The sequence below is a fragment of the Topomyia yanbarensis genome, chromosome 1 (genome assembly GCF_030247195.1).
Source record: "Topomyia yanbarensis strain Yona2022 chromosome 1, ASM3024719v1, whole genome shotgun sequence".
Classification (NCBI taxonomy): Eukaryota; Metazoa; Arthropoda; class Insecta; order Diptera; family Culicidae; genus Topomyia; species Topomyia yanbarensis.
Window position 1 is genome coordinate 40058897 of NC_080670.1, and position 25964 is coordinate 40084860.

At 38.0% G+C, this 25964-nt stretch overlaps 1 protein-coding gene across 1 annotated transcript in view; it reads right to left on the reverse strand.

The window, feature by feature from the left end:
• The window catches only part of LOC131694995 (heterogeneous nuclear ribonucleoprotein R), a 60581-nt gene continuing 34617 nt past the window's right edge, over window positions 1-25964 (reverse strand). Inside the window, exons 6-7 of the mRNA XM_058983536.1 lie at window positions 10588-10723; window positions 1-146 (exon numbers count right to left, since the gene is read on the reverse strand). Of these exons, the coding sequence (XP_058839519.1) occupies window positions 1-146; window positions 10588-10723 (282 nt within the window). The remainder of the gene's footprint in view (window positions 147-10587; window positions 10724-25964) is intronic.

The following is a 25964-nucleotide window of genomic DNA, read 5'->3' on the forward strand; positions in this document are numbered from 1 at the left end:
CTAAACCCTTACCTTTATCCTGCCTGTTCCGAGTCGCCGCTTCGCTAGCGAAGCCGCTTTGTGTGATTCGTACTCGAGGAAACAGAATCCCCGATTCTTCTTCTTGTCGTCCGGTGAACTGTAGATTATCACTTCCATTAGGCCGGCTGAGAGGGCGTCACGTCCGTCGCCAACGGTTCGCAAAGTGGGGGGTAGCGAGAGAGTTCGGATAGCGAATGCGAATTGGGAAACAAAACAATAGAGATTGATGCATCGGTCGAAGAAGAAAAACAAAACAATAATATTAGTAAAATAAAATACAACACAAATTATGCGAATGGGATACTAGCAACACTGCAACGGATGATAACGCGTGATACAAGGGGTTGTCAAAGCACAAGAAGGTAACGTCGTTCAGCTGCAGTGTTGCCAGTATTGATAGATCGATATAGTTGCTTAAAAGTCTATCGCTTAAGATTAAACCGCGCTTAGATCGCTAAATAGTCTTGAAGCCAATCAACGGCCTAGAACAAGGCTCACGCAGTCACTCACTCGAATGCGGCGATTGATTGCGTGGTTTCTTTCAAGGCTGGTTATTTTTCTTTAGCTGTTACGAGAATCGAATAAGATCTCAATTCAACAATTGTGCGCGCGGCTTGAATTTTATTGATTTATTTTTTTTGTTTGATGCAACGGAAACAAATGTCAGTTCTACTCAACGATTTCGATTGTTTTGTGATTTTGACAACAAACAACGTTATTGTTGATTCTTTGCCGGGCTGATTGGGCCCGGTTTTGTTTTTGTTCTCCGTCAACATATTTGCAGATTAGGTCCGATTTGCCAAATTCAGTGCCAAAAACGCTTCTGTCCCTGGAGTGTGTGTGTGCGTGTGTGTCCGGTTCGGTTTGGGTAGGGGGTAGGTTGAGAGATCGTGTTTTATTTGCTGCTGGAGAATGGGGGGGGGGGTCGGTTTCGGATTGAGAGGTGTGTTACTGACATACCATCAGCGACGTACACAGTTATCTAAAACGGAGATATTTTCACTCAACTTTGGGGTATTATTCAATAAGGTAAAATTGGATAATCCGCGTTAAAAATATTTTCCATTTAACCACGGCAAAAATCGAACTCACTGTAAAATTATGTATACTCTTGTGGTTACTCAAATTTAAGTACGATTTAGCCAATTTTGGGTAAAAACTCAAAACAAAAAATTTAATTCTATTTTTAAAATAAGAAGAATAGAAAATACAATGCAACTGAACAAATGACAGTTTTATTTTTCTTTACCTGTTTCGTTTGTTGTTTCAAAACGAAACAAATAAGGGCTATTTATGTTGTATAAGAGTTAATTAAACATAACAAGCCCAAAATCATTTTCGGCTCACGAAATAACTTACCCTGTTCGGTAAAGTTTTGACCTACTTTTCTCAGTTTTTCTCGAGATTAGTCACCCTTCAATTTTTGCAATCATTTGATGAAAACGATAAGCTAAATTCGTCTTCACAGTGGTCGCAGTGGCAAAGTTTCCTCAAACAAAAACAAAAATCGTCTTCTTTTAGGCTCCTAACAGAGTGCTGGCGAGTAGCTGAGCTGGAGCTGAAACGGACATTTAGGACGCATTAAGCAAAAAAAAACTTATTTCCAGCTAATCAAAACGAAGATGTCAGCGCGGAAATCGGCCGAAGTGTCTGCTTCTCACTATGACATGCTCGCTTTGATTTGCTGCGTGCTCCAAAAAGTGTCAGTTTTAGCTTCAGTTCTGCTTCTTGCCACCGTCGACTCTGTGAGCAAATGTCCAAGCAGCATTAGATGATTTTTGCTTGAGACGGAACTGGACCAGGTTCTAACCCAATCCGTCTGGTTGGATAGCCTAACTCAATTTCGTAGTCAAACAAAAATGGCATTTGCCTTTAAATATCATGGTCTTTAAACATTTCAACAAATCGATCGCTAAACTAGAGCGAACCAAGGTTTGTAAGTTTAATAATAATTTGTTATAATCAGCGCAACGGTCAGAAAGTCCTAAAAAATATTTTTGGCTATGTTCGAAGTTTAACCGATTTTTCCTGAGCCTAACCACTCATTGTTTTACATAAAAACGTGAATGTTTATAAATTACTAACAAAAAAACATGCGGAACATTGCGGACTATTTCTGGGTGAATTAAGGAGAGCGTCTGGTGTGAAGTGCTCAAAACGAAAGTTATTTTGTTATACGAATTGGAAGTCATGGCAACCATGGATCTTTTGTGTAATGGTAAGATCGCTTTATACATTGATTGTGAACGAAAAAAAATATTTTCAGTCACGCAGAGCCACACATACGAGCGTTCCAAGAGTAGACGTCCAACCACTTCCACGTCGAGGAGCGCCGCGGCGAACACGTTAACTCTTGATAAAATTGTCTGACACAGGAAATTCTATAAGATTTGTAATGCTTAGACTTGTAGTTACTCGATGAACCAATAAAAATAGAAAAAACGTAAGAGTTTTGGAAAACGGCTTCATGAAAAGCGAAAAATTTCATATTTTTTGTAAAATTCGCTCATTTTTCTTCAAATGATAGGGAGAAAAAATATTATTCAGTTTTCTGTGGCTCATCGACAGGCTACACGTATTGGCATCCGCGTAAAAAAATTAAATCAATTCATTGACTAGTTTTTGAGTTATCGTGTTCGCCAATTTGATAAACGCGGTTTCGAGAAAAACGCTATTAAAAGGTGTCCCACATCAAGTTGCATCACGGAAAAAACGCTGTAGAAAATTATTTTTTTTTGGTAGTTTCTCTTGAAAATTTGGGTAGAAGTAGTTAAGAGCGTATTATTTACACTGTATTTTTATCGCTGTCACTTTTTCGAAAATTGTGGCCGATAGATCGAAATCTGTGTGTGTTATAGCAAATACGCGCGAGGAATGCATGGCTGCTTGAAACAAAAAAAAAGTTCAGCGTGGCGATTGCGGGAGACTATTCTAGAGGCTCAATACTAACAATTAAGCGAATAAAAAAGAAGTCGATTATTTTTGCCCTCTACACCAGACGCCCCCCTTAAGAATCCAACATTGAGGAGCTTCCTTCAATATGAACATTTATGAAGCGATTGGAATCATAAATAATCGAATGGATATTGAAGCGACATTTGAGTTTTTATGCAGACAATCGGTGTTTTCAAGTTAAATTTTTTTTTGAAAGGAAAAAAAGCTCAGCTTCAAAATAACCATTTTTGGTACTTTTTGACCAGTGTGCTGAATTATTACAAACTGCACGCATACACAAAAATTTTGTCTTCGCTTTCCGGGACATCACTAGGGACTAGCCAGTTGCATTAGACGTTCACATGTGTCGTGTGACTGTTTGGATTATTACGTTTAAATAGTGCTGATTTGGGTAAGTACTAGCTTACATACATCGTCTAACTTGACCCCAAGTTGGTGCTAGTACTGATGATATGAATTCGAAACACAAAAATCAAACTTAATTTATGTTTGGGCTTATGCCCCTAATGCGCAAATTCAATTTTAGGAAATTAATATTGCATAACGCTAATTTTTAATTTGAATATGATTCGTTAACGTCCATCTACGCACTCAGCGTTCGGGATCAAATTTGGACAATTAACCCTCGTTTTTGTGTTCCCGCGTTTCAGTAGATCTTTGTCTTTGTGGTTAAACTAGTCCTATCTCGACTTAGCTTTTGTAACAACAAATGGGAAATCGAGTTCTCAAAAGTGCAACGAAAAACGACGTAACACAGAAAAAAGTATCAAACTGAAAATAACGATGAAATCAAAACGATGACCTGTAGGTATTAAGGCACCAAGCTCAACTAGTATTTTCGGAAAAGCAGATTCCAGAATTTTAACAGAAATTTCATGAATTTAGACAATAATTTTGAATTCAAAGTGATGACCCAAGAAGCGAATGACACTAATGCTTTTACAGCACCAATCGATTGCAAATTAAGTCAGCTACAATTTTTGGAAGAACAAAGTTTACCTCTTTCAATTTTTTTATTCGTAAACTTCGAAAGGCACACGTGGAAATACAAAAAATTCTTGTAGTTGGTGAAAAGTTTTGAACAAAACGATAACTTATATATTTTAAAGGATCATGCAATTAAATAGTATGTCATATACAATTTTTAGAAGAACAAACTTGTATCTTTTTCAAATTTATTTAAAAAATTCGAGCAGTACACGTAGAAATACAGCGATTTCATTTAGTTCATTTATTTGTCATATACCGTTGAATTCATGGCGATGGTATACAAATTTTCAATCACTAATAGATTCAAATTTTAGTCAGTTGCAATTTTTGGAAGAACAAACTTTGATCTAATTCCAATTTGTTCGAAAATTGTTGCACCTATAATTTTTGAAAGAACAATCCTAAAAATATTTATGTAAAAATAAGGAAACTTCATATGTTTGGCACATTCATTTGAATTCAAAGCGATGACTTGTACGTTTTATGCACCACTCGATTGAAAATTATGGCAGCCGCTAAATTTGGGAAGAATAATCTTTATACTTATTCCAATTCATTCAAAAAATTGGTACAAATGCGAAGAAGTACAGAAATTTAATATATTGCACAAACATCAAATGCGATGGGCGATGGCATAGACATTTTCAGTCATAAATTGATGAGAATTTGTGTTAGCTACCATTTTTGGAAGAACAAACTTTAATCAATTTCAAAATTATTCACACACAAATTTTTTTTCAAGGAGTTCGTGAAGAACACACAGAAATACAAAAACTTCACATATTTGGCAAATAACAATGAATTTAAAGCTATGACTACTATGTTTTTATGCACCAAGCGATTGGAAATTATGTCAATTATAATTTTTATTAGAACAAAATTTGTTTTGCTTCAAATTACATTTTTAAAATTTTTCAAAGCGCGTGAAAATATAATAATTTTGTATATTTGGAGATAACTTGTAATTGAAAGCAATGACGAATAGATTGTAAAGCACCAATTGACTGAAAATTATGTAAGTTGCAATTTTTATAAGAACAAACGTTAGTCTCTCTCCAACTATTGTTTGGTTTATATTGCCCTAAAATAAATGATTATCGTACAGACAAAAAATAGTACGGTAACTTGACCTATTTTAAATTTTAACGCTTTCTTACTCAAAATCGGAAAGATTATGCACGCCATCGAGGAACTGTCAGCAAACAGCCAACGATTTTTTTTAGTCGTACTGTATGCGATGAATAGATCGATCGCCGAAGAAAGTTTTTTTTTAACATTCTCGGAACATTGAAGTCCAGCTTTGCATGAAGCACTCGGGGCAGCCCATCTTGGCTACGAGTAGATCGAACACACAAAAAGTCTAACTGGTGCCAATTTGGTGTATCATAGTCTGGTTTATAGTCTGGTGACAGCAAGTTGATGTCAGTTACTGATGATTGGAACTCCAAACATTCAAAACTAACTTTTCACAAAAAGTTGCTGTGAAGATTCTCCCATTCCATAACGAAGGTAGATTGGTGAGAGCACATCCTAGAGGTCCTTGAAGAATGAAACTCTTTCTACAGTAGACATACTTGAACGCAAATAGGCGGAAGTATTCTTGTGAATGTGATTGATTTTAATCATACCGTTTCTAACACATCAGGTTGTTTTTCCTGTAATGTCACAAATATTTCAAAATTTTATTGTCGCAAATTCTTTAAAAACAGATGACAGATTTTAGGCACTTTAAAGAAGATTTTAGGCACTTTAAAGAAGATTTCAGAGTTTTGTAGATTTCTGGAACTTTTTTTGTGAATGAGCTTTTTTCTGGTTTAGTAATAACAGATGGTACACAAGATTTTTTTTACTGAAGTACAGCAGCTTATGATCATATTCATGCCCATCTGAAGTGCACAACAGTCTACCTGTGTCGTTACGAGGCGATAATTTTCCAGATAATCCGTGTACATCGCTTTAGACGACGTCAATTCTAGAGCGTTTTTTCATTACATCATATCTAACAGAAACGTCAAACGGAGAAAATCGCTTGCAAAAATTTCCTTGCAACTTTCAAATTTATTTAACAATTAAAGCACACAGAAGGCTATTAATTCTACTATCACCTCTGCATTTACTCATTGCAGGATCGTATAAGCACATTAGATGTTTTTCGCGAAGTATTATCTAGAAGTAGATAATTGATAACTATTATTTTATTACATTTTGCCGATCACTTTTGCTGTTATGCTCTTTTACATATGGGGTCTTGGCAACAACGTTTGTAGATGATACATTTTACTGTGACGTTTAGAGATACGGGCTTGTAGTTGTGATATATTTCATGCAACCGAGAGTGCAGATATGAGGTTTGGCATTGGAAAAACATACTAACTACAGTCGACTTGGAGAAACATCACAACGCAAAACATCACATCTAAAAAATATTAGCAAAGCTTTAGTATACTATATGTGACATTTTGACTTAAGATTAAATTAACATATAAAGAGTTATCATTTTTCTCTATTATTTGTGGACGATAAAGAGTCAATGCTTAGCTTTTATTTGGCATAATAAACTCAGTTTGTTAACATTTGTTAGATATTACGTTTTGAATAAACGGTATAGAATTGTCAGCAAAGGTCATTCACAAAGAGCACAAAGAAGGGAAGCTCCAGGTTGCTACCTTGAGGTACAATCGTTATGATGTCGAGAAGATTTCAGAATGCACTACGGTTTGTAAACGCACTACGGTTGTGTGGTTTGTATGGTCTTTCCACTGGTTTTCCGGGGTTATAAAGAAATCCAATTGGTCAACCAGTTCGGGAAACAAATCCGTCTCAGCTTTTCCACAGCTGAGCTGACGACCAACACGAGCGAATCGAGAATTCTACCACAGATAACAGGCGTTTAGGCTCGATTTGAATCGTGTGTAAATACCCGCTACTGAAATTCCGAATAAATTAGACGTCTGAAACACGTTCGGCAAACGTTCGCAGATGGCGCAGTGATCGATACAATGCAGTTAGAGTGCGGCTGTCAAACACGTGTAGCAAACAGTTGCGCAGATGGCAATAGTGAAACACGGATTTCCAACGTTTATTAATTTGAAAGTTTACACAGGTTTTTGAAGAAATTTTGTTCTAGCCTAAACGTCTGTTATCTGTTATTCTACCTACCGCAAATAAATTCGCTGTCGTTATTATAATTTATTATCAAGTTCGTCGATAATTTATAAAATACTTGGGACTGAATTGATGATATTTACAAATTATGTAAATCGTCTATATTTCTGCGGATTTCGTGAAATTTCTCAAAAGCATTTTTTTATATTTTACCTTCTAAAAATGTTAGCTAGCAAGGGGCACAAAAATGCATGAATTGAAAGTAGTGTTCTAAATAATACAATTCTCTGTAATTCCACATTTTTTCGCAATTAATTTGAAATAACTAATTCTTTGAAGGGTGCGGGCTCACCTGGGTTCGATTCCCAACCCCGCACATAGGGTTAGAAATTTTTCTAACCCGTAAAAAGAGGCGAATGACCCCTAAGGTTAAAACTTCTATAATAAAAAAATTCTTTTTGCTAAATTATTTTCTTCCGGAAATTCTAGCCGGTGTATAAAAAGTATAGGTCATCGTTTTCAGTACAAATCTATTTTCCAGATACAAGAATTTTCTGTAGTTTGTAAATGCAATGAGTTTTCTGTATTTCTACGTAAGATCCAAGCAACCATAATTCTGAAATCGGATCAAAAATTGAAAAATATTCGTCGGCGAACAGTAACAGATGTACATCTTTGAACGGCTGTATAAAAACCATTTTGGTTCTACTATTGAAAGCAATAATAGTCGAACAAAATTATTTATATATATTTGTTTTCGACCCAAAGGCATAATTTAAAATGATCCTTGGTGTTTATTTATACCACAAAAGCCGATAGTTGTGCTAATGGCAACAATATACAATTGACGTTCAAATTACATTTTTAAAAGAAGTGTATTTTAGAAAAAAAAATCAAATAAAAGACAAAGCTTTAGCGGACATGTTCTCAGAAATCAGAGGGATACCGGTAAAAGTTTAATATTTTTGTGAAGAGGAAAACATTCGTGTTGGACACAGCACATGTGGACCGTATTTTAGCAATCAGAGCCGCAAAGTAGCACTTTAAGACCGCTGCTCGTTTCAGTCTTCCATAATGAAACAGTTTGGCCGCTCACATCACGGTTCGTTTATTGAAACTTTTTAGGCATTTATCCGTGCAAATTTTAACTCCTTTCTAAAAATACAATCCGCATGCGCTTACCCTATGCAGAAAGATTTTGCATCCCGATGGGTTCGGTTGAAGTTGTAATTTGGTATTCAGAAAAAATAGCAAGTGAACACAAATTTACCGTCGTTCCAATTAATCGTCTAGTCAGCAGCTTAAAAATAATACACGGTTTACTCTCATCGCATTTTGCTTCGTGCACACTTCGCGCACTCGAAACCGACCAATCATTTTCAGCCCAACAGCAAACACGACCTGTCACACCTTCATATCCCCACCCGCAAGAGCCGTACGCGTAACCGTACGAAACGCATTATTTTACACAGGTAGTAAGAAACACGATAAAAGGATTACAACACTCATAGGATGGGAGTAAGATAAAAAGAGATTATACAAAAAAAAACCGAAAGCAATTCAATGGTGGAAAAGAGGACTTGGTATTTGATGTCTGTGAAGAAGCAAAAAAATCGGGTCACAGGTTCAAGATTGGGAAGGACATAATATATACTGGATGAATGGGAGCGAATATCAGTTTTCCACAGGCGATAATCTTATTTTAATATACTCATTATTATTAGATACAATTTATTATTATTATTATTATTTACACCGTGTTGATGTTATTCGATCAGCCACTATGGGAATGATAGTGGCAGATGGGAATAAAACAAAACTCCCTGTAGCTTAGCATAAGAAATGGCGACCTTAGTAGGTGTTGCGGAGTTTCTCCAGTCATTACACATAATACACTGTTCGATATCGAGTTCCGCTCAGACGGAAGAATGCCAATGTGTTTTGTGGTTGGGCCAATCGTGCGTGTTCCAATCTATCATGACAGGGCCGAAATAGTATGCCGGGAAACGGTTTTGCTAACTCATTGTGCGCAAACACAAGTTTGTGTCCGGATCGAAACGGAAACGGAAAAGAGATAGATAGATAGATAGATAGAAATAGAGAGAGAGAAAATAGAGACAGATAAAGAGAGTGACAGCGTGGGAACAAGAGATAGGGTGATAGGGAAAGAAGGTCGTAATCCGATTGGCCGAATTGTAAATCCCAATGTGGGTTTCCAATTTTCTCCGAAATAAAGAAAAAACACACCTGGTGAGTGAAATATTATGTGCGAAAAATCGACAATAATGAGAACAATTGAATTCAGTAATAGATGAAGAGGTACTAGAATCAAAAAAAACCATATCTATTTTCGTTCGCCGTACTGTAGCTTGACAATTCGGGTCAAAATATTTTCGCAGATCATCCAATCCGGTGTGTGTGTAAGTGGAGCTAAAATTTTTGACAGCTTGTCAAATGGCCTAAATATCAGGAGGGGCAGGCATGAAATGTTTTTTTCGTTCCAAGATATTTTCAATTTGTTCGAGGGCCGACCAATCCATTCTTCTACCAATGTAAAAGCTTGCCCCGGGGCCTCAAATTTTCTATCCTTTTTTTTAGTTGTGGAGGGGGTACAAGAGAGTGCGAATTTGGCAGTGATTTTGGAACCTTCCCGTTCGAGGATCGTAAATTGTTGAGCTACAGAACTGTGAAGTAAAATTTCAATCAATTTCGCGATGGTTGAGAGCTGTTGTTTTGAGATTTTGTTCGGATCCCTACCGGGAAGGTGCCCCTAGAAATGACTCAAAAATTTTCAACACTCACAAACACTACCAAAACACGAAAACCAAACACAGGCGTAGGCCATTTCTAGCGACACCTTGGTCCGAAGAAGGTAAAATTTTAGCATTCTTGGTAAATTTTGAGTGGTAAATTTTGAGAACAAAAAACAAACCAAATTCGAATACAAACCAATCAACAAACAAAAAGGTAAAACAGAACCAAAAAGCGAAAAACCAATCGCAAATTTCTTACTGTTTATAGCAAATCGTGTGTGTAGTAGGTATGTAAACAAAACAAAAACAAAGCCAATTGAATACGTCATATTCCAATCGCTAGTACAGTAAATACCAAATCACACTTGTCCTGGGGCGGTCGATTTTCTGTGTTGTTGTTATTGTTGTTTTGGGTTGCAGTGTTTTTTTTTATTTTTTGACGTAGCACTAAAACTACCAAGTTTCTACTAAAGAGTTGCCACAGCAACAACGGATGACTAGATTATCGCTGCTGCTGCCGCTGCAGTACTCTACATGGAATCTGCCAATCCAATTACACACTCAAAACGTTTATCGTCGTAGTTTTTGGGGGTCAGAGGGGGAGTGGTGGTGGCGGTTCAGGAGGAAGGCGTCAAAATTTTGGATGCGTACAAATTTCGAATACTGACTGTGTGTGTTTATTACTCAATAGGAAAAAAATCACATTCTAAGTATTTTTTTTTAAATGTTTACTTTCGCATGGGTAGGATTTGTTGGGACTTACGTGCGTATTTAGCAAATTCCTCTAACAACTCATCGCGATCCCTATTCTTAGGAATATTCCCGACAAAGAGCCGGTGATTGTTAAATGATATCGTAACACCAATCTTTTTGCCTTTCCGAATTTCATAATCATTCAGCTGGAATTGGATAAGTTTGACAACAAACGGGAAAGATTTTGGGTTCAATGCATACTCTTTTGACAGTTTTTTTTGTTGTTGCTTTTTTTTTATTTTCATTCAAAACGAAAAAAATGATGCGAAACGGAAGAAAAATGAATGCTTGAAGTGAACCAAAAATCGATGGATGGAAAACGAAGCGTGGTTGGCAGAAATAAAAATATAAAATAGCTAATTATGGGAAGGCGATTGTTTCGTGATGATTTTGTAAATTTTTTTGCATGAGTTGTTCGAATTTTTTAGTTCATCCGACTCGAACGATGGATAGAAGCGAAGTTATGTTGTTTTGAAACCTTGTGTTGCACACCGTTTTGATTTTTTGTTTTTTCATACAAAAATAACTCTATTTTTAGTTAGGTTATGTTTGAAATGTTTTTTTTTCATAAGATAATGACTGGAGATTATCAACGATTACCCTTTCATATCGAGCGTTTATGGCAGCAAGCTGTCATATGTATGGAAGGTATGGTTTGTTTGTGTCAGGTTGCGATTAGAAACAACTATAAGTCTACTTTTTTCGAGTTAACGTTAGCACACCCGGGTGGCACATTCACTTAGATACTCTGATACACTAAATGGCGGGGTTAGATCTTTGCTGTGAAATGTGTGACGTCGTTGGAGACGCGAGTTTGGTTCTGTTTTCACTCCTAAACATTTTACTTTCGGCCAGAGGTGAAACGATGCAAAAGTGAGATTTATGAGGTGATTTTGGTCGCGTGGATTAGCATATTGCATAGTTTTTTTTTAATTTGTGCGAGTGTTTAATTTTGATGACGAATGAATTTGGAAGCCAATGTTGGTGTTAGAAACAATACTACGAATCGAAATCATAAATGTTAGAAAACATACGGCAGAAAAAAAAATCAAACAGTAAGTTTTGATGTCGCAGCAGAGCCATATTTTGGCACATGCTGACCTGGTCTTCTTCGAAGAAGAACGTAGAAGTGTACCATCATAGAATATTCCCGAGAAAAAAACACCATTTTTTTCAACCCATAACCCACTAATTTCCTCAAATGAATAATTTTGGCAACCTTTCTAATTTTTTTTTCAAATGCTTTGCATGCAATGCCCTATGAGTACACACTAGACCGGCAACAGTTTTGACTTTTTTTTTGGAACACTGCCAATTCAAATGGTAATTGGATGCACAGATCATATGCTGAATATGAGCTTTTTCCAATAGCTCTAGTTTACCCACAAGAGGTTTCAAGTTTCTATAGTAATATATATGTAATCTCGGAAATAAAAACTTAAAATCCAATAAAAAATTCCACAGTAACTCTGCCATGCCTCAAAACTTATGGTCGCGTAGCTTATTTTATAACCAACAACTTTGTTGAAGATTGCATATTGATTAGAGGTTCCCCGATAAAGTTATTTAACTTTGAAGACCAACCGATTTTTTTTGAAAATTCCTTTTCTACACGGAAAAAAATCCGTTCATAAATTCATGAACGATTTCATGAACTGAATGATTTACGTTCCTGAAATTATCAATAATAAACCTCGTATTCATGAAACTATTAGTATATTCTAAAAAAAAGGTCGCTCCGAATATATACATGGCGTTACATTAGAATGTTTGGTTGGGTTACTATTGTTGTTCCCTGGACATGTTTAGTTTTTGTTGGGAATCTTGTTCATGATTTGGAAATACACAGTCGACAGTCAAACGTTGTTCATGATTTCAAGATCTTAGTCGCGATGTTCGTAATTTCCATTCACGTTATCGCGATATTTTAGTCATGAGTAGAGTGATTCATGTTCATAATTTCAGGATTTTGGTCACGATTTTAATTATTTTTGTCACTAGTTGTGTGATTTGTGTTCATGATTTCAGGATCTTAGTCACGATTTTCGTAATTTCTGTTCATGTTATCATGATATTTTATTTTAGAACTTACTTTCAAAAACTAATGTTCATGATATCAGCAGTTTTATCATGGTATTCGTAAATTCTCTTCGCCTTATATGGATCGATTATTTTTTGGTTACTAATGGTTTTTTACTCGGAATAACGTGACAATATGAACTGGATCATTAAAATAAGACTTATTCGCGATATCTGGTTCTGTGAACTATATCACGCACACTAAATGGGGTTTGCAGTTTTCGTTTTCTGTCCGGAAATAACAATGAACCTTATCAAATGAATGACGATGTTCGAGGTTCTAATAGTTTTTTTTATATCTACTGCTCCTACCTATTACTGGTCGCTAGCAGCTGGGTATTTTATAAAAAAGTGCATGGAACAGAAATGATTCCACGAAGAATATTCCAACTTTTGTGATAGAGTTCACGTAAAAATTTCATTGTAATGTTGCATAAAATTGTAAATGATTAGGGATGTCTTCTAAATAAAACAAGCACGCAAATATATACTTGATAGTTCGTAAATCATGCACTAAGAATCAGGAACCAGTTCATGAATACATGAATAATATTTTACGGTTTCGTGAACTTTTATTAAACTATTAAACTAGGTATAATGAACCAGTTCACGAATACATGAATAATATTTCATGATTTCGTGAACTATTTCAGGAGTACGGATATCGGATCGTGATTAGTATGTTAGGAATCATGAACCAGTTCACGAATACATGGATATTTTGATTTCGTGAACTTTTTCTTAACTTATCATTCGTGACTATTAAACTAGGTATCATGAACCAGTTCACGAATACATGAATAATATTTCATGATTTCGTGAACTGTGTCACGAGTACGTACATTGGATCGTGACTAGTATGTTAAGAATCATGAACCAGTTCACGAATCCATGAATAATACTTTTGATTTCATGAACTATTTCATGAAAACTAATGGTAAGTTGTGACTATTATACTGGGTATCATGAACCAGTTCACGAATACATGAATAATATTTTATGATGTCGTGAACTATTTTACGAGCACGGGTATTGGATCGTAACTAAGATTTTGTGAACCATTTCACGAGCACGGATATTGGATTGTGACTATTTAGGGATCATGAATTAATTCACGAGGATTGAAAGGATTTATGAATAAAATTCCGAATTTCGTGAAATAGTTCACGAAAAAATAGCCAGAATATTTATATTTTGTGAACTATTATTTCATAAAGTTGTGAACTAGTTCATGGTGGAAACCGTTACTGAAGTTCACAAAACAAAATCAAATATTTCCACTAATGAAAGCGTTATGAGGGCGTTACTGAAGGGAAATTGAACATAATTATAAAAGCCATGATTTTTGGTCATGGTCCTGTTTTCGTAACGTAAAAACGTGATTGTTCCAGAATTCATTGCACTTTATTCACGAATTTTTTTCCGTGCAGTGTATCCTCAAATTATGAACTAGAATCACAACAAAAACTATTCATGTCCAGGGAACAACCACCCAACCAAATATTCAAATCTAACGTCAGGTATATTTTTGGCGCGAACTACTATTTCGAAAATACAAATAGTATCATGAATGCGAGATTTATTATGAACATTTTCAGAAACTTTTTCACGATTTTCGTAAACCGTTCAGTTCATGAAATCGTCATCTTTTGTTCATGAATTTATGAACGGATTTCTTTTTTCGTGTACCTATTCGCGTGCGGTTATTCGGTCAACGACCGCGTACATTGCAACACCAATCCCACAAAGTTATAAAATCATCATAGGATCCAGCAGCATCTGGCAAACGAACGAGGTCCACAGCAAATGGTCCGAATATGTTGCAATTACAATCTGCACCCTTCTCCTGTGCTGCTGGTGGTTGTGTAAAGTCAAGTGCACGCACATTTTTCCCCTACTACTTCTCCGGTGATGGGTGGCAGATATATACAGAGACGGAAGGTGGACCGCCGGGTGCAATTCCCTTCTTTCCATCACGGTAAGTATATACTTAAATTTCCTTCGGGATGACGCCAGGTGTTGAGCGGCTGTTAAATTGTTGCTGAGCGTTTGCAACAAAGAAAAGTACATCAGAGTGATTGCAGAGTGTGTTTCTCTTGTTTGTGTTTAGGTCCTGTACGCAAAATACCCGAAGAGGAAAATATTTTTTTCTTGTGACGGTAACAATCGACCGGAATTTCATCAAACTTGATAAACGACAAGCTATCCAGCAGAGTCGTTTTCTGACAACACAATTACTTTCTACGATAATTCACAGGCAGAAGCCTTTCCGTGCTTATGCGAGCATAACATGTATTGCGGTTTGCTGTGACTGGAAACATGGAAACAAAAATCTACCCAAAACTGAGTTTTTTAACATAATTTTTGGTATTGTTCAGTAAGGTAAATTGAGGTAAACCGCGTTGAAGGTAATTTTCATTTAATCACGGTACACAAAAAAGAGCTTATTACTGGGTTTACTATTCTTATTTTGGTTAGAGAATACTCAAAGTTAAATTTACCTAATTTTACAGTATACCTCAAACAGCTGAAAAATACCTTATTGAACGACTGATTCAAAGCTCTTGTTTCGTTTTCCGTCAGCAATAATGAGTATTGGTTTCACATTGAATGCCAAAATAAATTCATCACCCTGTAACTATTTACAAATTGTGAAGCTTTCGTAGAATTGCCAATGCAAATTGTCAATTATTAAAGGGAAAGATATCTGCATCTAGTACAAATTAGGTAAACATGGAGATAGAGTTGACCGTAGAGATGAATAGCATGTTTGGCAACCTATACACCAGCAGTTTATGACAACACATCCAATATTACCAGAAAACGATAGTTGTTCGATTGGATCTAATTTAGACGGTTGACTTTGAACCTAAACAAAGTTTCTAACCTCAACAAATCTAGTTCTAACCTCAACTATGTTTTCAAAGCACACATTTTCTTCAAGAAAAAATCATAATAAAAATAATAATAGCGAACCTGTTGCCGAACAAAACCGGGACAAACGTTGCCAAAGTTAATGCGTTCCGATACGCTCATCTGTTGCCCGTTAGCAGGGTGGCCAGATAGAATTCCTTAATATTGGTAGGGTCACTAAAATTTTATCGGTAGTTATTGGTAGGCCGGGTTGTTGTCCCAAAAACGTAGTGTTGACATAGAATTATAAAATACTGAAAACACAGATCTCAGACCAAATCCAACCCAAAAATGAATGTTGAGTAGGATGTGTCAAAAATCCATAAAAATCGGTAGTTTTCGGTAGGGATAAGAAAATATCGGTAGTTTTCCATTGGTCGTCTGTGAATCGGTAGGGAAGACCAAAATCGGTAATACTACCGATAAATCGGTAGGTCTGGCCACCCTGCCCCTTAGTTTCTCAAATACATCAAAACATGTCACAACTGTCAAAACAGGCTGATGAAGCAGTCCCCCGTCGATTTCGGTGACAATGCAACTCGTTCATTCGAGCAGATATAGAAACATTGCATGATACTGTATAACCTCACTTTCTGACAGTTGAGAGAGCTTGTTTACTTGGACTTCGAAAATATTCGATTCCACCCGCACAAAAGATTTCGTTCCAATTGCTTTTCAATTTTAACATCATGTAAACAAGCTCACTAAACTGTCAATTTTTCGAGCATTTTTACTTATATGACGTCAGCTTGCAATGTTCCATAACAATAAACAGATGAGTTAAGAATGCTATGAGCTCGCAAAGAAAAATGCAAATGTCAAAATGCGTGAAGGCAGTGAAATGCGCTAATGCCAAAATGCGTGAGTGCGCGGGCACGTTTGGTTCTGTATATGAGTGACTGAGTGAGTTCCATATGTTGCATTCAACCGACGCGTTTTCGTTCAAGTTACGAGGGGTAGGGGGCGTGGGGGTGCAGTTGAGCGTAGGCAAATTTGTACCAATTTGTACTTTCCCTAACCGAGCTATTTCTCCGACGTTTCGACCGCCCTCGGCAGCTGTAATAATTTATCGATTGGTTGTCAACCGCCCGTCCGTGCGCAGATGTTGTTTGCGGATATCGGAACACCGCCCTGGGCGTTAGTTGTTGTTGTTGTTATTGTTATTGTTGCTATCTTTCCGACGTAGCTTTTGGTTGTTTTGGTTCGTTGTTCTCAAGCTTTACTTACGCTCCGAAAAAACTGAACGGACTCACGAACCGTCCAGTTGTGCACCCCTAAAGGTAGGCGCATGAAACTTAGATGCAAAGAAACTCATAGCAAACTAGATTGGAAACGGAAGCTTAAAACTAAACGGAAAACGAAAATGTTCGTAACAAACTCAAGCGCTTGTTGTTGTTTGTTTGTTTGTTTGCATTAAAGTGTTATCGTCAAATTTAAAATTAGGGGTAGGAAAAAATAGGAAAGAAAATAATTTTGATTGCATTTCTGCGTTTTGCGAGTTTACCTGTTAGTTTACCAAATTCGTCTAATATCTCCTCTTTGCCTTTTGATTTAGGTATGTTGCCTACAAAGAGGCGCAGATTCGGTACGCTTACGTTAATTTTCAAACATTTGCCGGGCTTTATTTCATAATTATCGAGCTGTTGGGGGAAAAAACGGTACAATGATGAAGAGATAGAATGAACAAAATACAAAAGATAAAAAATAAATATACAAATATGGAATAAGGGATATACGAATATCGGATCGATTCGTAGGTTGCTGGCCAATTTACGCTCGGGAACAGAGGAAGTAATTTTGAATGTTATTCTTTGATGATTAAAAAATGGGAAACGATAAGAGTAAATATCTTTGGAAACAAAAGGCAATAAAGAATCTAGTTATAAGATAAAGAAGAGGATAACAAATAAACAAAACAATACAATTCAAAATAAGGGCAGAAAGTTGTATAAGAAGTAAATAATAGAAACTAATACAATACTCATAATATACTAACTAAACAAACTAAGAATGATGGAAAAACGAAGCATGCTCGTGAATAAAATAAAACCTGACACAGAAGGAGTAACCTTTTCAAATTTTCATTCCTTTTCGTACACCTTGAAAAGAAAACTTCTGGACTAGTCAGCCAATTGTCAATTTTGTAGTTTTTTTTTCTCGTCTGGAATAGAGCTTCTACATCTTCAGGATTCCAATCGGTTCGTACCCATCATCAAAGTTTCCAATCGGATATTACAGTTTGTTTTTTTTTCAACTGGTTTGGGTTGTATAAAATCGCAAAGAGGAGATCTGCTGCAGTGGTGGATTTTTTTGTTTTCCAATACTTTTTCGGATTGATTAATTCGTTAATGTTTAGAGCAGGGAGAACGACAGTTTGTCGGTTGTGGAACTGTCATGGTCCAAGTTAGTTCAGTATGTGCACCTTAAAACTAGAACAATGAGGATGGCGGAATTTGAACTTTGGACATCTGAACATTTTATTGTCCACAACTACTTCTATCGAAAATTGCTAACCGATCTAAAATCATTCGGAGAAGTTATTAAATAGGGGTGGGTATAGCGTAGTTGATCAATTGATTATCGCACATAGGATTAGAGATTTTTCTAAACCGAAACCTCTACAATTAAAATAAGAAAACAGTTATTAAATTTCTAACTGTCCAATTGGTTTAGTAACTCTAATTGATCGATTTGATTTAAAATTTGATATTCTTAGTGGGACTAGAAATCGATTAAGGGATGTTTAGTTTAGTTTTTTTTTTAAATTATTTTTAAAGCAATCTTTTGAGCACCTACAAACCCAATTCGGCTCGGTAATTTCCCAACAGCCGTGTAGTCAGCAAATTTAGAAACAAATATCTCAGTAAAGTGAGATTTTTTGCTGGTTTTCGGTGAAATGTTTTGCTAGTATCAGCTATGAAACGTCACTTTTATTGAGATCTCAGCCAAAAAATTATTTACTGAGACCCCAGCTGTTGAGATTTTAGCAAAAGATGCGAGAAAGCTGAGATTCGGCAGGAAAAATTAAAATTGTTTCAAGGACCTCAGAGTGATTTTTTTTTCGTAGCATTGTCGGCCTTGTACCCAACATTAGCCGAATAAGCATACAGTAAATGAAGACATCGACAATATCATCTCTCGATGACCTAAAATTTCGCTGGTATCCGGCCAAGAATTGAGCCACTGGGGTCCTGCTCCCATGTCGTAGGAGGCGACTGAAAGTAGGAGACCCTAAGTCAAGGTGTAGTTCCGTGCCGAGGATTTGATGACTGGAGGGTCTAAAATATGCCAGTCGCGCACGGAGCATTTTGGGTTTTGCCCTTACTGTGTTATGCGAATCTCTGACACAGTGGACCATTGTTTTCTTCGCAAATCGTGGGAATCAAATGATCGTGTCCCATTTAAACCTGATATGGCTCGCTATATACGTTAGCATCCCAACTCGCTTGGTGTCCTCTAGTTGTTGTACAATTTACGTTGAAAATGAAATGTACAGTTCCCTAATCCACAATGGTTAGAGTAGCACAAATCAATCTCCAGCATAAACGTACAGCAACTATGAATTTATCTCGACTCATACAGGAAGGTAAAGCTTCCATAGCATTGGTTCAAGAATCGTATTTCCATAAAGAAAACTTCTATTTTGGAAAGTTACTTAACACTGCCTTCATTGCTTACAACAAGACAGGCATGACTAACCCACGTGAAATGCCTCGTGCTTGCATTCTTGCAAATAAGGCTATTGACGCGTGTCTCATATCGGAATTCACAACTCGCGATATTTGTGTTGTCACAGTTACACTGACTGTCGGAAACGTAGACAAATATATATATATATATATATATATATATATATATATATATATATATATATATATATATATATATATATATATATATATATATATATATATATATATATATATATATATATATATTGTTCAGCATATCTACCGCATAACGAGTCATTTCCTTCTGATGATTTCAAAAGCGTTGTATCATATTGTAGCAGAAATGAGCTTCCGCTCATTATCATCGGCAGTGATGCGAATGCTCATCACATCATTTGGGGCAGCTCAGACATCAATCTGAGAGGCTCTGAACTGATGGAGTACATAAGTAGTACAAATCTCCATATTCTGAATGTGGGAAACCGGCCAACTTTTGCGAGGTCTGGGAGGGAGGAGGTGTTAGACATAACACTTTGCTCTGATAGAATTTTGCATGAGCTGGGATATTGGCAGGTTCCAAATGAAACTGAACCGTCTCTATCCGATCATAAATATATATTTTTCGATCATTTTGATGTCACCTTCAATGTGGTGACATATCGTAATCCTAAATCTACAAACTGGGACCTCGTTTTGGAAAACTTGGCGACTAAATTTCATGGATATTTTCCAACAATTAGTCAACTAGACGACTTAGATGACGTCGTGGATACGAGAAACTCATTCATATTAGCATCCTACGAAGAAGCTTGTCCACTTCGTACTGTTAAATCGACTAGGAGAACCCCTTGGTGGAGGGCTGAGCTTGAAAGAATGAAGAAAGTTGTGAGAAGAGCTTGGAACCGGCGTCAGCGTGATGACTCCTGGGCTTTCAGGTCAGCTCGTAGTGCATATAAGAAATGTTTTAGATTTGCAGAACGGGCTGGCTGGCAAATCCTATGCACTAATGTCTCTAGTCTGAACGAGGCTAGCAGGTTAAATAAAATTCTCTACAAATCGAATGATTTTCATATGAACTCCTTAAAAACCAGAGATGGTGTTTATGTGACGGACGAAAAAGATGTTCTTAATTGTCTCTCCGACACACACAGGTTGTATCGATCCGGAGTTGAACAATGTTCACAGATCTCATTCTGGTAATTCGGACTCGTGGGCGTTAGCACGCACATTGGTTTCCACCAAATCGGTCAAGTGGGCATTTGACAGCTTTGCTCCATACAAATCACCCGGAAAAGATGGAGTACTTCCCGTGCTACTGCAAAAGGGATCTGATATTCTTAAACATGTCTTGAAAAAGATTTTGCTTTCCAGTCTTGCTACCGGGTATATCCCGAAAGCATGGCGAGAAATAACTGTTAGATTTAAAGGGGGGCGCTCAAGCTATGAAGAAGCCAAGAGTTTTAGGCCTATCAGCTTAAGTTCTTTTTTCTGAAAGTTTTGGAACTGATAATCGATCATCACATCTGGAACGTTAATTTAGTTCAATATCCACTGCACTGTTGTTTACAACATCGAGAAAGCCTTCTCGCTCAAGCAATCTAGCTTGGGTATATTCCTAGATATTGAGGGTGCTTTTGACAATGTGTCCTTCCAGTCTATTCTGGAAGCGACGCGCGGTCATGGGATACCTGCATGTATCTCGGGTTGGATAAACGCAATGCTTAGTAACCGCATACTTTGCTCGTCACTGCGACAGGCTGAGATACGGAAGTTGAGTGTTTGCGGTTGTCCACAGGGCGGCGTTCTGTCACCTTTGTTATGGAACTTGATAGCCGACGGCTTGTTGAAGAAACTCAATGAGCTTGGATTTCCAACCTACGGGTTTGCTGACGATTACCAAATACTAATTACTGAATTTTGCATCGGAACAATCTTTGACTTAATGCAACAGGAATTAATAGCTGTCGAACAGTGGTATCGACAAGTTAAACTATCAGTTAACCCAAGCAAAACTTCAATGGTTCTTTTCACGAAGAAGCGAATAACAACCGGGGCTCGTCCCTTGCAGTTCTTTGATTCTGAGTTACTGTGTGCGGATCAAGTCAAATACGTTGGAGTCATATTGGATTCCAAACTGAATTGGTCTGCTCACATTGAGTTCAGAGTCAAGAAAGCGTGCATGGCCTTCGGGCAGTGCAGACGAACTTTTGGAAAGACCTGGGGTCTCAAACCTAAATACATCTATTGGATTTACACGACAATTGTACGTCCAATACTGTCATACGGATGCCTTATGTGGTGGCAGAGGGAAGAGGTGGTGACAGTCCAGTCAAAGCTAAACCATCTGCAAAGAATGGCGCTCATGGCGTTGACTGGTGCTTTCACCACGACTCCGACTGCTGCTCTTGAGGCACTTCTAAATATCAAACCATTACACATACGCCTCAAAAAAGAAGCACTGTCATGTGCATACAGATTGCAGGTTACTGGGCTTTGGAACAGTAACCATGTTGATCTTGCTACCATACACGATTGTGGTCACAAATGGTTACAATGGGGTGAAGATATTCTTGCTCCCAGCGATATTACACTCACATGTAGTTTTCCTTACAGGACATTCCATGTGAAGATTCCCTCTCGAGAGGAGTGGTTGTCTGGCTATATGGAAAGACAACAACAAACGCAAATGGTCTGTTACACTGACGGTTCTCTGATGGAGGGACGTGCTGGTGCTGGTGTCTACTGTCGTGAAATGAGATTGGAACAATCTCACTCACTAGGTAGATACTGTACTGTATTCCAAGCAGAAATCTTTGCAATTATGTGCGGGGTACAAACGGCCCTTCAACTGAGTTTGTCCGGCAGAGTTATAAACTTCTGCTCCGATAGTCAGGCTGCAATCAAGGCCCTTAGCTCAGACAAATCCCGGTCCAAGCTAGTGATCGCGTGCCGAACCCAAATCGAAGAACTAAGCACTGTCAACACTATCTACCTTGTCTGGGTGCCCGGACATTGCGGTATTACTGGAAATGAATGGGCTGACGAATTGGCCAGGGCAGGTTCAGCGATTGACTTCGTTGGTCCTGAGCCCGCGTTGCCAATTTCGACAAGTTGGATAAGGGAAAAAATACGGTCCTAGGCTTTGTCCGAGCACCGCAATTATTGGAGAAATCTACAAACGTGTCGCCAAACAAAGGCGTTTCTAGAACAACCGTGCCCAGTGATTTCGAAAAATCTCCTACATTTTTCGAAGCTCCACTGCGGCATGCTGACCAGGGCTTTAACCGGCCACTGCAAACTCAACTATCACATCGCAACTATTCAGCGCGCTAAATTTTTTTCATGTGATCTTTGTGAATCCGACTACGGAACCTCATATCATCTGATATGCAACTGTCCAGCGGTAGCGCAATTGCGATTTCGAGTCTTCGGCCGTCGTTATATAGACGAAAGCATGTTTGGACGACTGAAACTCAGCGACATACTAAAGTTTCTTATGCAATGTGGTAAAGAGCCTTAGGCTTATTCGCAGGCAAGTTGAACTACTTGTGAGTTTAACTTACCTGTTGTTTATTTTTGTTTTTGTGCTGTTATTTTCCCACCCTTCCAATTCAACTTCCCCACACCTCCTTGTCCTTTTCTTCCGCTCAGGAAATGATGAAAACACACGGCAAGGCACAAATACCCGACTACATACGGGGAACGTGCCATTTAAGCCAACATATTCTGATTCCTGATTCCAGCTGTTGAGATTTTAGCAAAAGATGCGAGAAAGCTGAAATTCGGCAGAAAAAAATTAAAATTGTTTCAAGGACCTCAGAGCGATTTTTTTTTCGTAGCATTATCGGCCTTGTACCCAACATTAGCCGAACAAGCATACAGTAAATGAAGACATCGACGCTATCATCTCTCGATGACCTAAAATTTCGCTTTTACGACGTAATCGTTTTCTGGCGTTAGGGATCAAAAACCCATTCCATTCTTCCTCCATTCCAAGAAACAAAACGCCACAATTTACCACATCGTTTGACCAAACGCCAAAGATTGCCAGAGGCGCAAACTTGACCTGCTGCTGTTGCTGCTGCAGCTCCGTTCACTCCGTTGATGCATCGTTAGCCCAAAACAACAACAAAAAACTGCAACAACAGCAGAAGGACAACAAAAAACGATCCACAGCAATTTATCAACCCGGTAGCAGCTGCCACCACCTATTTTTTTCTTGTTTTCTGTAGGCGCTGGTTTGCTTTCTTTTCGTCCATTTTCCTGCTTCATTTCGCCCAATCAGCAACAAACCGGAAGCCAGCTGACTTGCCACAGGTCATTAATTTCTCTTCATTTAGTTTTTTTTTTCTGTTGCTTTTATTCCCGGAAGGGTGAAAGTCTTTCTTCGAAAGGACCTGCATCGAACTTTATCGACGGAAGCACGGCAATGGCAACGGCCATCAATCTATCCGTTCATTCACGGGAGGGAGGCATGCAGATTATCTGCGAAATTGCGTGGTCCTTCCCTAGCATACAGCAGGTGATCGCATTGAAACGACACACAGAAATGGGGGGAAGAAAGGCATAGGTGCACATACTGGTCCGTACATTTGTCGGTCGGTCGCTTAGGGTCACATTAGGGTCAAAAAGGTACACAGCAGGCCTGGTATTCGCGGATAATGGGGTGCAACGAGTTACCGTTAGCCGGTGTCGTGGGTGTCCGTCTGCTCGTTTGTCTGTCTGTCTGTCTGTCAGTATGTCTATCGGTCCGTTCGCAGGCATGTCGGTCCATTCGCTGAAGCATGGCAAAGTACCGTAATAGCAAAGGGTTAAACGATGCCTGGCCAGTTTGCCATCAATTCGATCGATCGATCGAGGTCATCCAGCTGTTGTTGTCTTGATTAGGATCCTGTTATTTGGTTGTTGTTGTAGTTTTGCCGCTCCTGCACCTAAACGCGAGAAGGTCGACTCGGGTGATGACTTTTCGCGTGTCGTTTATGTTATTTCACCGAAGACGCGGACGGGACGACAGCTTTAGACAACGACGCGTGTCCCGTTATTTATACGGGGAGGGACTTCCTTGTGCCATTCGGAAGCCGTTGAGAGTGGGTAAGCGTAACGGGTGTGTTTATTTTGAATGCGCGTGCTGTGTGTCAACTGCTGGGTTGCTCCGACCGAACGGATGCGATCGTGGGCGAGTGGTTGTTTTCTGTTGTTGTGGTGGTGGTGGTTGTTTCAATTTCGGTGGGGTGATGGGGATGTGCTGTTTTGTTGTTTCTTTTTTTAACTACAAACTACCGAACAGTAGGCCGTGGACAAACCATTAGACGGAGCGCGCCAAGATATCAGGCGGGTTAATTACAGGTGAATTGTTGGGTTGCTTTGCTTTCGGCATCAGGATGTCCGGATGGTTCGGTTCTGTGGTTACTGCTCATGGGTGTATTTTACAGGAGGAGTTGATTGATTGATCGATTGATTGATTGATAAACAAGAGAGAGAGGTAGTAGGCTCGAAGCGGTAATCGAGCGATCACAGTGTAAACGGTTAGAAATTGATAGATAGACTTTGTAGGTATAGAACATGCTTGAGATAAAAGCAACTGTTGTTTCCGTTATGCAGCATAACGATCTGAGAAGTTGCATGGTATACGAAAAACTAGAACAGAAATAAGATTTAAAAATAGGATTTAACTGTATGCATTCAAATAGATTAGTTCTAACAATTATTTGATTTTTTATTATTTAACGGATTGTTGGATATGGCTCAAATTACAAATATAACTAAGCAAAGTAATTTCAACAAATTTCGACAGTATCATGTAATACGAGACGAAAGAAAAAAGGAGAGTTCAAATAAAGGTATAGCTACAGTGCCACAAATGCAATTAAATGGAATAAATTTAATACGCCAGTCGCTTTATTTGATATCTGCGCCGCTTTGTTACTTATGCACAGTTCCACCATACACGCAACAGTACCAATAACGTTAAATAGTATTGCTGTGGCAGAACATTTCATAGTGAAAAATAACACGCACCACGTCGTCGAAGTTAAATTTAACACTTCCGTCTTTTTTGATGACAGTATCAAAGTGCATCAAACGGACCCAACAACACGCCCTTAATGCAGGCTACTTTTGGAGTTTTTCATTAAAAACCCCCGAGGAAGGGGATTGCACTAATGTTTCATTTTCTAGCAGAAGAGCAGACCACTAGACGTGTTTCATTCCTCCTTCTGCTAAAAAACAAACAAAAAGCAGATTGCAAAACCAGTGCAATCTACTGCCCCGGTATTTTTCAATGAAAAACGACATTTGAAAAAAACCATATCGATACATGAAGAAATGCAATCCGTTACGAATGACACTAGGAGAAAAAATATTGCAGGAATAATTTTAAAAATCGCTTCTGATTCTACAACTATCTGTAACCTCTTCAGTGTTTGACTCTGGAGATTCTGTAGTTTCGAAATTGCGCCGATTGCGGAACTCTTCTGCTTCGAAAGACTAGAAATCGTAATAAGCGACAACTTTTAAACTTTTCTCATACCTGCTCTAGAATGTTCAGAATCAGAGTTTACAATTTTCGCATTCGTGAACAGAATAAGGCGATATTTCACCTACTTCGACCAGCAATAAAAAAGCAAACATACGATGTAACATTGTTTGCTCTCCAACTTTTCTCGACAAGACAGCATTGGATCTTATCTTTTCGCGGTATAATATGAGATGATATTTTCGCGCC